The sequence below is a fragment of the Poromitra crassiceps genome, assembly GCF_964638095.1.
Source record: "Poromitra crassiceps genome assembly, chromosome: 8".
In the NCBI taxonomy this organism is placed as follows: Eukaryota; Metazoa; Chordata; class Actinopteri; order Beryciformes; family Melamphaidae; genus Poromitra; species Poromitra crassiceps.
The window spans coordinates 55,762,945-55,778,591 of NC_139629.1; the positions used below are offsets into that span (position 1 = coordinate 55,762,945).

The 15,647-nt window shown below is 47.5% G+C and overlaps 1 protein-coding gene across 2 annotated transcripts in view; it reads left to right on the top strand.

Moving 5' to 3' along the window:
• Nucleotides 1–2,904, top strand: part of LOC310780905 (CMP-N-acetylneuraminate-beta-galactosamide-alpha-2,3-sialyltransferase 1-like) — a 99,519-nt gene extending 96,615 nt beyond the window's left edge. For both annotated transcript variants that reach the window (XM_083641425.1, XM_083641426.1), the window contains exons 8-9: nucleotides 1,006–1,125; nucleotides 1,403–2,904. In XM_083641425.1, the coding sequence (XP_083497551.1) occupies nucleotides 1,006–1,125; nucleotides 1,403–1,570 (288 nt within the window). In that variant the 3' untranslated portion in view covers nucleotides 1,571–2,904. The remainder of the gene's footprint in view (nucleotides 1–1,005; nucleotides 1,126–1,402) is intronic.
• Nucleotides 2,905–15,647: the final 12,743 nt, after the last annotated feature.

Consider the following 15,647-nt stretch of genomic DNA (forward strand, 5'->3'; position numbering starts at 1 on the left):
AAACCCCACATAGGTTACGCTAAAACCACCACCGCAAAGTGTCCTACCTGTAGTTGACCAGTCGGCAGGAAAGTATCGCGGGACTTCACGAGACTTGGTGACCGAGATCACGTTTGAGGTAATTTGGTCCCTGGGAGAGACCAGGAAATAGCCTGGGGGGAAATATCACTCTGGTGGATGTTGACGGATGAGATTATGGCGATATGTGGCGAAAACGGGAATAAAAATAGCTATTTAGATGCAGGAAAGACAGGCTCACACTTGGCCCCAAATCAGCTCCATTTTACGACTGACTTGGATGCTATTGATCTCAAAACAACGCTAGGACGCCCAGAAACGCCGCGAACATCGCTGGGTGAGTGGCCAAATCATAATTATTGCCAGGAGATGGGTCCAGGTTCAAAAAAACCGAAATTCTCATTTAACGCCATATCTCAGGAATGCCTTGACGGAATTTCATCAAATTTGTCTCAAACATTAACTTGGCCTCAAGGATGAACTGATTACATTTTGGTGGTCAAAGTTCAAGGTCACTGTGACCTCACGAACGCCATTCCCAAGTTCGTTAACGCGATATCTCAAGAACGGCTTGATGGAATTTCTTCTGATCTGGCTCAAACATCGACTTGGACGCAATGATGAACAGATTCCATTTTGGTTATCAAAGGTCAAAGGTCAAGGTCACTGTGACCTCTCGAATGCCATTTTCAAGCTGGTTAACGCAATATCTCAGGAATGTCTTGACGGAATTTCTTCCAATTTGCCTCAAATGGTGATTTGGACACAAGAATGAACTAATGGCGGAGGCATAAACCGCGGTGCGGTCGTTCTAGTTTGTATTGAGATGCGCATGTCTTTTATTTCATGTGTTTTAACCTAACATCAAATCAACCAACAAATCAATCAATCAATGGAGATATTGAGTAGTGAGCAGAGCCATGGGGTGTGTGTGTGTGTGTGTGTGTGTTTGTGCATATGTGTGTGCGTGTGTGTGTGTGTGTGTAGATTCTCGTGGTGAACCCGGTGTTCCATAACTACGTTCACGAGCGCTGGACCGAGCGTCATGGACGCTACCCTTCCACCGGCATGCTGACCTTGGTGTTCGCCCTGCACATGTGTGACCAGGTGTGTGTGTGTGTGTGTGTGTGTGAGTGATCCTATGTTCTGATGACTAATCTCAAGAAGTTTTATCCTTCACTAGAGAGTCAACCTGTTAATCACAAAAAGGCGCCCAACCTAAGTTCCAAACGGATTCACGTAACACCACGCCATGGCAGAGGCACTCTGCCGAGTGCCCTCTAGTTTTGTTGTTGCTTTCTAATTATATTGTTGTTTGTTTATGGACCCTCTTGAAAACAACATGATTAATCTCAGGGGGTTTTAAGTGTCAACCTGTGTGCAGGTGTCGGTGTTTGGCTTCGGGCCCAACCAGCAGGGAAACTGGCATCACTACTTTGAGAAGAACGGCGGCGCTGGAGCTGGCAGGAGGCCTGAGCCTCACAGCCCGGGCTTTGAGATCCAGATCATCCAGCGGCTGGCCACGGAGAAGAAGATCAGCCTGCACCTCTGACAGGACAAGATCATTACCATCCCGTCAGCTTCTCATGCAAGAGAAACGTTGTTTGCTGCTCCAGTAAATAGGGTGAACCTTGGACACGAGTATGGTGCAGGAAATCTAGTCAGCTCAGCTCATAGAAGCTGAGGTATTGATTGATTGATTGATTGATTGATTGATTGATTATTTTATTTGGTCTCCCTTAGGAGAAACTTGTTGTGGACGACAAGCTCAAGCTGCAGCATACAGATAACAGTAGCAGTGATACATACAGAAACACCAGCCCATCACCATGGGCATCAACACATCTACTATAACATAAAATTTATCATGACAGTTATCATGGCATGTGACATCATCCCCACACACATTTAGCATCCACCCACATTCCCACCCTGGATGTGCCACTCACCCACACACACACATGCACAGTTGCGCACGCTCTCTCTCTCTCACACACACACACACACACACACACACAGGTCGCAAGTACAAAAAGTATCTGTAGTAGGCTACATGGTCCAGATACAGGTAACGAGTTGAATAATGTTAGCTGTGCTGTTTTATTCAACAGCTGTGCAGGTTGGGGAGTGGATGAATTTGCAGCATGTGCGTTTCACCGTTTGACCCTTCATTATGTAAGGGATAATCAACGACTAGATGTGCGTTATACGATTTTAATGCACGACGTGGAGGCAAAGTCCATTAAAATCATATAATGCACACATACGAGTTGATTATCCCGTCTATACCATGGTCATTTAATTTGCCAACACTATAAAATGAAAGTGTTTGTGATTTTTGGTGTAAGTTTAGAAATCTAAATCTTAAGTTTTTCACAAGCGAATGTTTACCTATAGCAACAGTTGGGAAACTGTGGGCGGCTGTGGCTCAGGAGGTAGAGCGGGTCGTCCACTAATCAGAAGGTCAGTGGTTCGATCCCCGGCTCCTCCAGTCCGCATGTCAAAGTGTCCTTGGGCAAGACACTGAACCCCGAATTGCTCCAGATGACTGTGCCAGCACCCTGCGTGACAGCTTGCCGCCTTCGGTGTGTGAATGGGTGAATGTAGGCACATTGTAAAGCGCTTTGGATAAAAGCACAATATAAATGCAGTCCATTTACCATTTACCAAACCGACTAATACCTGGAACAAGCATTACCAGCTTGTCATGCGTTGTTTGCTGTTCCAGTAAATAGGACAAACCTTGGATTCGAGCCAGTATGGTGCAGGGAAGCTAGTCCGCTCAGCTCATAGAAGCTGAGATAGTGAGTTGAATAATGTTAGCTGTGCTCAGGGCCGCTGGAAGTCATTTTAAGCAGGGGGTGCTGGGAGGAAGGGACTCTCGGTGCGTCCAAAAAAAATTTGGACGTTTTTTTTTTACATTTTTTTGCCATATTTAGAGGAATATCTCATTTTAAATTAACATTAGGATACTGTTGTGATGTAATTATTCAGTATTTTCTCCTTTTCTCACTCATTCAGAGCAAAGAGGGAGATATATAGCATGATGATAATGCTCTATATCTCCCTATTTGCTCTGAATACACCAGGTAACATGACACAGACTTAACAAGATAGAAATATTATCAGCAAACTTAATGACTAGACTAATTATTCTGATCTGAATGGCATATATCAAGAAACATTGACTCCTCTCTTTGCTGTATAGTGGGAGGTGCATTTTTGAGTAGGCTATTAAAATAGCATGTCAAGTTCACATTTCTTTATTGCCAGATTAAACAATTCGTATTGGTTGTTGGTTGGTTCAACACATGTGCGTGCATGCGCGCTTCTTCTTCTCTAGCCTACAAGCATGTAACTTCCTTGATTGTTATTGTTGATAATTCTATTTAAATAGGCTACATTTTCATTTCCCGAAACATTCTTAAACAAGAAAGGAACATAGTGCACTGCAAAATATTTTTAATTACATTTGTAAAAATAAAAAAAATATATATTTTTTTCTTTTTGGGGAAAAAATCTAGGGGGTGCTGCAGCACCTGCAGCACCCCTACTTCCCGCGGCACTGGCTGTGCTGTTTTATTCAACAGCTGTGCAGGTTAGGGAGCGGATGAATTTACAACATGTGTTTAGACTTGAGCCGGACTATGTGGGCACTCCTCATCCTCCTCTGATCTGTGTTTGTTGATGTTTATATCTCAAGAAGTCATGTGACTTCATGCCTTGTCATGTGACTTTTCTTGTTTGGATTTATTTGCCAGAGTTACTTCCTGCTGCATTTACAACTGATGATGGTGTTTGGATGAACACCGAAATGTCTCGTTTTCTACCGTTTTTTACCAGTGTTTTAAAATAAATTATTTTTAAAATGTTGATAATGGGTTTATTTTTTATATTGTCTGTCGAAACCAAGGACCACAATGGAAACAAGTCTTTGACTTTTTGTGATATCTTTGATGTTTTTTTAAAGATGCATGTCTTGTGTAGCGTGTATTTTTAAATGAGTGTCAAATAAACTAAACTAAATCTCTGCGATAGATTTGTGGTCTTCTTTCAGCAAGATCGACACAATCTATGAGCATAGATTGTGAGCGGAAATCTTTGAGATGATCACTTCAACTAAAGGCTTATACATGAATTATGACAGAAACATTATTATAAAGTGTTACCCAAGTGGGCAAGCCTGCTGTTAATACAATAAGTAATAATTATAGACCTGTCTTTTCTTTTTTTTTATTATGCGATCTAAACGCAGTTATGGATCTGTCCTCCAGAGAGAGCTTTTCAGAGGTCCAAAAGCTGAAGACACAATCCCAAACCCAAGATCCAACATCTTGTGTTGACCGTGACATTAGGCTACGTGTTCACACACAGCACCCAAGCCTTGCCTACGCCTTGCCTTTACCCACGCTTTTAAATAGGCGTCCTTTTTAGTCAATGAGGCTGTGTACACAGGGTGCTTCAACGTGAACCTTGCGTGTACCCACGCCTTGCCTGAGCTGCACCGATTTTATCGTTTAGGCGTGAGTTCTATTTTCAAGCCGACTAGGCACGTGAAGGCAGACTTTTTCTGTCAAGCCATGAAGGAAAAACGCGACAATATCCGTGGGAAATGTCAAAGTCAACTGAATTTCAAAATAAAATGGTGTTACTACAACAGTGCTGAGCAGAGAGAGAGAGAGTGATTGATGGGTGGCTATCACGTGGGGCTTTCTCCCCGTCGGTAAACAAATCTTCAGGAGAGAATAGTGACCGAAGAAGCAAGATGGATAATGAAAAGTTAATCCAGTTAGTACAACAGCATCCAGTTCTCTATGACAAAAGTGACCCAAGGAGACCAGGGCTCTATACCACGAATGTTCTATAAGAAGATCCAGGATCTGTCCCTTGATCTGGTTTGTCTAAACCAGATCTGGTTTTTCTAAACCAGATCAGCTCGATTGTAGTTAACCCTCGCATGGTCTTCGGGTCAATCTGACCCGTTTTAGAATTTCAACATCAAGGAAAAGTATGTTCAAATATTTTTTTCTCTATGAAACTTCTTCTGCTTGGCTCATTTACTGTACTAAACATGTGATATGAAAATGATACATTTCATGCATTTGCTACCCCCCCCTGCATCAACATATAACACCCATGGTCTTCGGGTCAATTTGACCCGGCCATTGAAAGTGGAGGCTAAAAGAGGTCAGAAGTGAAATTTAGACAATTTCTTTCTTTGAAAATGTTAGACATATTGGTATTTTCTAGTAAACATTGCATTCTGACACACACACACACACACACACACACACACACACACACACACACACACACACACAATGAAAGTTCACTCAGAGTTGACAGTATGTTTTGATACTTTTTTGCTATTTTTAGCTACAGGTCACCTCTCTTGCACCTGTGTGGGGTGTCCACCCGCTATGCCGACCACCCGCAATGCCGACCTTAGGTTTAGGCATGGGGGGTGGGAGAGGTTAGGTTTTGGGTTAGGGTCTGGGGGAGGTTAGGTTTAGGCGTGGGGGGTGGGAGAGGTTAGGTTTTGGGTTAGGGTCTGGGGGAGGTTAGGTTTAGGCATGGGGGGAGGTTAGGTTTGGCGTGGGGGCTGGGAGAGGTTAGCTCCAGCCGGTCCACCGACACGCTGCACGCCGCCTCGCTCATGAGCTGGTTCTGCTTGTGGGCTATCGGGAATTGCGGCCTGTCGGCACTGCGGCCTGTCGGCACATAGACCCTGTGTGGGTGGAAACCCCGGGAAAGAGTTGTTGAGATAAGCATTTTTTGTTGCAAGTAGGTGGTGCTAAGGCGAATTGCAAGAAGTTTTATTTGTTGCCAGTAGGTGGCGCTATGCCGAATTGCCTGGAATTCAGCTCCCTGCACTCCGTTGGGTCCCCCTAAGCGCACTCCCCGAGTTTGAAGTTGATCGGACGAGGGGTTCTCAAGATAAACCACTTGTTGTGTTGCCAGTAGGTGGCGCTATGCCGAATTGCACGAAAACAGGTCACTGTTCTCCGTCACGTACTCCTTAGTACACTCCTAAAGTTTGAAGTAGATCCGACCAATGGTTCTGGAGATCCGGGAGGAACACACAAGGAACACACGCACTGTGTTGCCAGTAGGTGGCGCTATACCGAATTGCACGAAAACAGGTCACTGTACTCCATCACGTACTCCTTAGTACACTCCCAAAGTTTGAAGTAGATCCGACCAACGGTTCTCGAGATCCGGGAGGAACACACGCACGCAGGAACACACGTATGCACAGACGCACAGACAGACAGACGCACTGACAGCGACAATCTCATAATCTCCTCGCGGAGATAATAAATAAACTTGAGTAGCTCTTTATTAAAATGAAGAACAAACTATGATTAGTAGGATTTTTGGGGTTTATAACGACTTTAGAATGGTTGAACATGAGCCGGGTCAAATTGACCCGAAGGCCCTCGGTGTGACCAAAAGACGAAGACCATACTACGAACCTCGTTTGCCACTCGTTAACTCGAACCAGGTTTTTCTAATCAAGGTGAGAGCTCGTGCACATGAAAATGCCCGTGCACTGGAGCTCGTGCTCGCAAAAGAGGCGTGGTTTTTAACAACTGCCAATCACAATGCAATATTGACTGCTCCAACTCTGACAGCGCCAGACACGCCTATTTCCTCATTGAATGAACCCGCAAATAAAAATCCGCGTTGGATATTATCTGTTCCCGAATGACTGTCTAAAGTGACCACTTTTATCCACACCAGTAATTTCTTTGAAGAGCGGTTTCTACCTCCACCTAGGCTATCTACAGCAGCTCAATTCACCGTCTCAATAAACTCAAAACCGGCATGTCTTTTGTGGAAGCAATGTGTAATCTATCTCAGTCCAAAATCCGTATGTATAGACCATTTAGGCTCAATGAATAATAATGATCTCATGATGTGTTTAGTCGCACTGATTGAATAATTCCTATAGGCTAATCAATAAAAAAAAAGAATGATAATAAAATAAAAAAATGCTTCTGAACTGAATCGACACGGTACGTGCGGGCATAGATTTCAGTTATAAAAAATAGCCTATTTTGTGGTCACATATATAGGCTATTGTCAGCAGAGTCGCATATCTCCATATTTCATATAATGATGCTGGAAATATGAAGTTCAATCACATCATACAGGCCAAAAGCAACACAGTTGCAGCTGCAAAATGCAGGAGTAACCTAGATATGAATAATCTGTGTGCAGGCGATCCCATATTAAATTGCTTATGTAGTAGGCTATTCTTCTGGCATGTATGACCATGTCCAACCCAACGTCAGCCTCAGCTCCATTGCAGCTGCAAAATGCAGGAGTAGCCTAGATATGAATCATCTTAATATGGGATCGCCTGTGTGCAGGTGATCCCATATTAAATTGCTTAGATGTAGTAGGCTATTCCAGCATGTAGGCTATGACCATTTCAATTCCAACCCAACGTCAGTCTCAGCTCCGTTGCGCACACGGCACCGTGCGCTTTGGGGACGTTTATGTAACCTTTTTATGCCGGTTTAGTGATATTTCTCCCATCACTATTCAGCTGCAATCGATCAGTGGGGTCAAACAACGTATCTAGGCTACTTGAGAGCACAAAAATGAATATATAAAAACATATTCCAAAGTGGTAAGTAGGGCTTAATTAAAATGTAGCCTGCAACAAGTGCAAGGCTTTAGTCCTTGATTAATTCAACATTACAATTCGTGCTCCTTCCTCGATGGGAAACTCGTCCAGAAAGGGGTTGGCCATTTTTTCAAACTGCTGATTCGATTGGTTCGTGGGCGGTGTATTTAAGGTCTAATCTTATCCTTGCAACTTAACCTGCTGCGGACCAGGTTAAGTGTGAAGCATAAATTGATATGGAAATATATGTCGGTAAGAAGTTAACTAGCTTTGTAGCACGGCCAAACCAGGGTTAAAACTGAAGTTACCTCGCTAAACCACTAATCTTGCTTCTTGGTACAGGGCTCTGGTATAGCCTACATATCCAGCATCAATAGCACATTAAATACATCAGATTTATTTTACCTACCCATGATAATTCGGGACCACACGTGACAAAAAAAAAACACTGGGGAGAGAGGAGAGGCGCTTGTGACTTGGCTCAGGTTCAGCATGGAATAGGCATCCAGTGTGATCGCAAAAGCGTGTGATAGGTTCAAACCGAGCTCAAGGTATGTAGGCGTAGGCGTGGGTTAAGTCAAGTCAAGTCAAGTTTATTTATATAGCCCTAATTCACAAGCATGTCTCAGAGGGCTTCACAGAAAGTATGTCTAGCTGATTCTAGCTGACACAACAGTAACAATAATATACAGAATAAAGATAACATTTGAACAATTGATAATATAGAAAATATAGAAATGAAGAGAGAGCAGAGGAGAGAGCAGGAGAAGGGGGAAGAGCAGGGGGAATGTGAGAGAGTGATGGGGTGGGGAGGGAATGGGAGATGTTGGAGGGTATAGGAGGTGGGGAAGGAGCAAGAGGAGAGAGCAGGAGAGGGGAAGGGGGGGGTGTGTGGGGGAGAAGAGAGCAGGGGGAGGGAGGAGGTGGGGAGAGAATGAGAAATATAGACGCACATCTTGCAAACGGACATATGTCAATTTCTAAGCAACCAAACTATGCCTAATTTAATTGGCTGCAAGCCTTTAGTAGTGAGTCCTTTTGCCAAATAAGCACATGTTCACATATAGAGCTTATGGGTGCCTTGCTTTAGGGAAGAGTGTGTGCCATGCTTTGAATAGTGGCGAAATACTAAGAGCATGGGTGCCATGCTTTAAATAGGTAGGTAGGTAAGTACTTTATTAATCCGTGAGGAAATTCAGGTATTCAGTATAGCAGCTCGCAGGCCAAAGACAAAATGAGACATGACATAGCACAAAAACCAACAAACATGACAAAACAGAACAATGTAGCCAGTACAAGACAGTAACATGACAGGTAGGTTTCAAGTTAAAGATTAAGAAGAGCCAATTCAAAGATTAAAAGAAAGATTTAAAAGTTGCCACAATACTAAGATACAAGATACAATTGAACGGTAACTAAAATACTAAAAAATACTAGTTGTCCAAAATTGCACAGTGCCCATATCTAGTCAGAACAAATTGCACAATGCCCGTACCTAGACCACAGCAGCGTCTGAGTAGCACTCAGACCCCCCTACTGTCCCTACTGGTCTGGCGGGCCCCAGCCCGCATGTCCCCATCGCCCATGAGGCACACAGTCTCACCTTATAGTCCTGCTGCGTGCCGACGATCTCCTGCCATCAACAGACTTATTAAACAGCCTGATGGCCGTGGGGACGAAGGACTTCCTGTGTCGCTCTGTCCGTGAGCGGAATATTGCCATGCTATGCCATGCTTTAAATAGTGGCGGAATATTGGAGGGGATAGAGTGGGTGCCATGCTTTGGAGTAAAATGTGTACTATGCTTTAGAGTAGTGGGGGAAGGGGGGAAGAGGAAGAACACTGGGAAGGAGAAAGCAGGAGAGTGGAGGAGGGAGGGAGAGCGGGGGGAATGTGAGGGAGGAGAGGGGGGAGGTGGGGAGAAAATAGGAAATGTGGAGGAGGAGAGAACAGAGGAGGGGAGATGAGGGTGCAGGGGAGGGAGAGCCAGGGTAGAGGTAGGGTCTAGTGTTGGGGGAGGGGAGGGAGTAGGATACGGGCCCGGATTAGGGCGAGAGTGGGGAGAAATGGGAAATGTGGAGGAGGAGAGAACAGAGAAGGAGAGGTGGGAGGGTGCAGGGAAGGGAGAGCAGGGGGAATGTGAGAGGGAGGAGAGGACAGAGAGGAGGAGAGAACAGAGAAGGAGAGGTGGGAGGGTGCAGGGGAAGGAGAGCAGGGGGAATGTGAGAGAGGGGAGAGGACAGAGAGGAGGAGAGAACAGAGAAGGAGAGGTGGGAGGGTACAGGGGAGGCAGAGCAGGGGGAATGTGAGAGAGGGGAGAGGACAGAAAGGAGGAGAGAACAGAGAAGGAGAGGTGGGACGGTGCAGGGGAAGGAGAGCAGGGGGAATGTGAGAGAGGGGAGAGGACAGAGAGGAGGAGAGAACAGAGAAGGAGAGGTGGGAGGGTACAGGGGAGGCAGAGCAGGGGGAATGTGAGAGGGAGGAGGTGGGGAGGAAATGAGAAATGTGGAGGAGGACGGAACAGAGAAGGAGAGATGGGAGGGTGCAGAGGAGGGAGAGCCAGGGTAGAGGTAGGGTCTAGGGTTGGGGGAGGGGAGGGGGTAGGATACGGGCCCGGATTAGGGCGAGGGTGGGGAGAAAATGGGAAATGTGGAGGAGGAGAGAACAGAGAAGGAGAGGTGGGAGGGTGCAGGGGAAGGAGAGCAGGGGGAATGTGAGAGAGGGGAGAGGACAGAGAGGAGGAGAGAACAGAGAAGGAGAGGTGGGAGGGTGCAGGGGAAGGAGAGCAGGGGGAATGTAAGAGAGGGGAGAGGACAGAGAGGAGGAGAGAACAGAGAAGGAGAGGTGGGAGGGTGCAGGGGAAGGAGAGCAGGGGGAATGTGAGAGAGGGGAGAGGACAGAGAGGAGGAGAGAACAGAGAAGGAGAGGTGGGAGGGTGCAGGGGAGGGAGAGCAGGGGGAATGTGAGAGGGAGGAGGTGGGGAGAAAATGGGAAATGTGGAGGAGGAGGGAACAGAGAAGGAGAGGTGGGAGGGTGCAGGGGAGGGAGAGCCAGGGTAGAGGTAGGGTCTAGGGTTGGGGGAGGGAGTAGGATATGGGCCCGGATTAGGGCGAGGGTGGGGAGAAAATGGGAAATGTGGAGGAGGAGAGAACAGAGAAGGAGAGGTGGGAGGGTGCAGGGGAAGGAGAGCAGGGGGAATGTGAGAGAGGGGAGAGGACAGAGAGGAGGAGAGAGGCAGAGAAGGAGAGGTGGGAGGGTGCAGGGGAAGGAGAGCAGGGGGAATGTGAGAGAGGGGAGAGGACAGAGAGGAGGAGAGAACAGAGAAGGAGAGGTGGGAGGGTGCAGGGGAAGGAGAGCAGGGGGAATGTGAGAGAGGGGCGAGCAGGAAGTGGCAGGGATTCAGGAAAATAGGGGAGAAGAGGAGAAGGAGCAGAGGGGGGGAGAAGGAGGAGAGAGCAGGAGAAGGGAGGGGGGGCGGTGGGATGTGGGGGAGGAAAGAGCATGGAAAGAGAGGAGGTGGGGGGGGAGTGGGAAATGTGGGAGAGGGGAGAACAGGAAGGGGGAAGAAGGGAAGAAGCGGGGGAAGGGGGAAAGAGAAAGAGTGGGGGGGGGGGAGAAGATCAGACAACTGACTACTCTAAGCATTAACCAGAGCTAACTGGGACATAGTATCTAGCTAATCTACAGCCTAATCTGGCCTATCCTACTCTGCTCTAGTCTGATCTTTGCCTGAACACTATAACAGGTCAGCCTTAGGCTGTAGCTAATCTATCGCCTACCTAAGCTGTTCTAAACCAACCAGCAGCCCTCGACCAGTGATGAAGAGCACCGATGCCCCCCGCCCCGGCCCCCGCCCACATAAGGCGTGGGAGGGAAGGCCAGGCCGGGACACAGCGGCGCCCCCTCACCCCCAGTGAACGCAAGCAAACCTTTCCACCATATGGTGGCAATCCACACATGGATCGCCACATGGATTGCCTCAGTGACTTGGCTGAGGAGGAACCTTGTGAGGTCCTTGTGCTATAGAGGCCCATTGCTGCGGCCCGGGCGGACCCAGCCCCCACGCCCCCCGCCCCCCCCAGCCCCCAGCATAGTGACTGAGAACAGGTCTGAGAGCAGGCCACGCGGGGGACAGGCCCACCCAGGCCACAGCAACGGACCCCCGGTTGATGGCACGGTTGAGGCAAGGCAAGGCGTAGGTGCAGGTGCCCTGTGTGAACGTAGCATTACGGCACGTTCACACACACTGTTGTTTCTGACGGACTTGGGCCATATTTTCTACCGAGTTTGCCCAAAAGGGAGGGTGGAGCGCGAATTAACGAGTGCATAGTAGGAGAGCTGTCCTTCATGTGTTCCTCTATTAACGTCTTTTCTGTCAGATGTATATATACCCCCCCTGTCTCAATGCATGTATCACTCATGGTGTTGATGACTCATAGTCACATGATTACCAAGGGAAAATAACAATTAGGCTACAGCCGGCCAGGAAATAGACAGACATCGTCACTTGCACATTACAATAAAAAATAGTTTTTTATTACTCACCCATGCTATAAATCAGATCTGAAAAGTGTCAAAAAACCGCTGCTCATGTGATCAGCGTAGCGCAGAGCGGGGCTTCAGTGTGGCGTCCTGTGTGAACGCAAATAGGCGCCAGGCGTGCATGAAGCAATGCCTATATGCGAAGGCGTAGCTTAAAGCGTTGCTTAAAGCATCGCTCTAGGCATATGTGTAACCAGGGGGAGAAACCCCTCAGTTGTTCACTATTCCTCTTTACTGGGGAGCACTCTGTCCAAGCCAGCACGCAGGCACAGGTTCAAAGTTCTCAAGAGGCATTTATTTTGACAGTTAAAAAGATAAAAAGAGTCCCGGCTAAAAGTCTTTAAGCTCAGTCCAACCCGCAGCAGGGGTTTTGCAGCCCGGATCGTCGGAGGGCAGCTTCCTTTGTCGGCGGGTCCAGCGTTCAGGAAAGCCTACGACCAAACATGTCAATTAGAGGCAATAGGCAAGTATTCAGCCTCATAGGCGAAGTAGAGTCGCGTGTGTTGGGACAACTAGTAAACTAGTGTTTTCAATAAATAAACGAAATAAATGAAAATACGAGGCCAATACTCCTCCAAACTCAAAACAACTCCAAATATGAGGCCACAGCAAACCAAACTTATTTAAGCAAAAATAACTAGTTGTCCCGAGCACATACAGTAGCGCCACAATGAGTTCCAATGACGTGTGTCAACTTTATAGAGAGGTACTTAGCTCAGAGAGGAGTGAAGCGTACTTCACCCCTCTACCATTTCCACAGCGCGTCCTCTCTCTTTTCCTCAATCCGGTCCGCCGTGCTGTCCCACGCACCGCCTCGTCACCAGCTCTCGTACCACTCATGGCCCTGGCTGTCCTGTCTCCGTCCCGTCCAAGCCCATCTGTCACTTGCTCGTGCCGGTTTGCTCTGCCGGTTTGCTCTGCCGGTTTGCTCTGCCTTCTCTCCACTCTCCACCTGTATATATGGCAGCTTGTGTGGCCAGGAAAACCCACAGCTCACCCCAGGTGCGCCAATCACCCCAGGTGGAAACATTCACACTAATCACCAGGTGAGGGAGGGAATTGGATGGGTGCATTCATACAGAGTGCAGTGAAGGAGAGATGACCCACACCCACACACAGTCACCCCGTGACATATGTGTGAACTAAGTCTTAGGCTGTATGTCCGCTGCAGGTGTAGCCACCAGAACGAAGCAGGTCTACGACCAGTCCACTTACGTTACGTACATCGCTCGTCTGCTCTACAGAAAAGGGGTGCACACATAATGTAGTCCGAGTTTGACTGACTATTTACCTTTTTTCCCCGCAAACAAGACACACAAACTTTATTCAAAATATTCAACTAAACAACAAAATTGCATGTTCAGTCAGGCAGATTAAAACTCTAAACGTACCTGGTAGGCTGCTTGTTACTAAAGGGGATAAAACGTCTTGCTTCTAGGTCCTCCTTCCTCTAGGCTGCAGGTTCGGAGTTTAATCTTTTATTTGCTTTCTTTGGTGAGCTCTTGGCTCGGTGGCGCTCAGTTTGCAATGTGGTATCTATGTGTGTGTGTTACGTTCTCAATTGTCCGATAAACACGGGTGCGTCAGATTAGTTCCGCCTCTAGACTACGAGATTAACGGTAGGACGGTAGGACCAAAACAAAAATAAAATTATAGCTGCTGCGCAGCAATGAGTCGTGGCCGGGCAAGTCAAGCTCAAAGCATTGAGACCGATATAATTTTAAATTTTATTTATTACACTCCTTGATACCATTACATTACATTACATTACATTACGTCATTTGGCAGACGCTTTTATCCAAAGCGACTTACAATAACACATTTTTTGTCAGCAATAGAGCAATCGACTATGGAGCACAGTCTATGACAACTACAACTTCTGAAGGAACAGTGGTACAAGTTTAGGTTAGTGGTAAAAGGTTGGTTAGTTTTTTTTTTTTTTTTTTTTTATAAGGAAAGAGAGAGAACGAAGTTAGATCAAGAAGGGCCCAGATGGAGCCTGAAAAGGTGTGTCTTTAGTCTTTTCCGAAAGATCGGCAGTGATTCAGCTGCCCTGACCGAAGGTGGAAGCTCGTTCCACCATTGAGGTGCCAGGGACGAGAAGAGTCGAGATCGGGATGAGCGACTTTTGAGCCCCCGTAGCGAAGGAGGGGCGAGGCGACCTGCACTGGTGGAGGAGCGAAGGGAGCGCTGAGAGGTTTGGAACCTGACCATGGATTGCAGGTACCGGGGAGCTGACTGGTGTACTGCCCTGTAGGCCAGTACCAGTGTCTTGAATTTGATGCGGGCCGGGATGGGAAGCCAGTGGAGCTCCTGGAAGAGGGGAGTGACGTGAGAGAATTTGGGTTGGTTGAATATCAGACGGGCTGCAGCGTTCTGAATGAGCTGAAGCGGTCGGATGTCGGTGGCAGGTAGGCCGGCCAGGAGCACGTTGCAGTAGTCCAGGCGGGAGGAGACAAGAGACTGGACCAGGAGTTGAGTCGCTTCTCTTGTGAGAAAGGGACGGATTTTGCGGATGTTGTAGAGAGAGAACCTACAGGAGCGCGCTGTAGCAGCTATGTTGGCAGAGCAAGACAGCTGGTTGTCAAGGATCACCCCAAGGTTCTTAGCTGTTTGGGAGGGAAGTACAGTGGTGTTGTCAATGGAGATGGAGAGATCTGCGAGAGGGCAGTCTTTTCCTGGGAGGAAGAGTAGCTCGGTCTTACCAAGGTTGAGCTTGAGGTGGTGGGCAGACATCCAGTCGCCAATGTCTTTGAGGCATGCAGAGATGCGAGCCTCAATTTGAGTGTCAGAGGGGGGGAAGGAAAGGAAAAGCTGGGTGTCATCAGCATAGCAGTGATAAGAAAAGCCATGAGAAGAGATCACATAGGCAAGAGATCTGATATAGAGAAGGAAAAGTAAGGCGCCCAGGACTGAGCCCTGGGGGACACCGGTGGTAAGAGGACAGGATCTGGAGAGGGACCCTCTCCATGAGACCTGGTATGAGCGGTTCGAGAGGTAGGAAGCAAACCAGGAGAGTGCAGAGCCTGAAATGCCGAGGTCAGACAGAGTGGAAAGAAGGATTTGGTGGTTGACTGTATCGAAGGCAGCAGACAGGTCAAGGAGGACAAGAACAGAAGACAGGGATGAGGCCTTAGCAGTGTGAAGGGCCTCTGTGACAGCAAGAAGAGCTGTCTCAGTGGAGTGAGAGGCCTTGAAACCGGACTGCAGAGGGTCCAGGAGGTCATTTTGGGAGAGATAGCGAGAAAGTTGTTCGGACGCTGCTCGTTCGAGGGTTTTGGAAAGGAATGAGAGAAGAGAGACAGGTCTGTAGTTGTGAATAGCAGTAGGGTCAAGGGAGGGTTTCTTAAGCAGAGGCTTGACTCTTGCAGTCTTTAGAGCAGGCGGGACAAGACCAGAGGACAGAGAGGAGTTAATGAAGGTAGTGAGGAAGGGAGATATGTTAGGTGAGA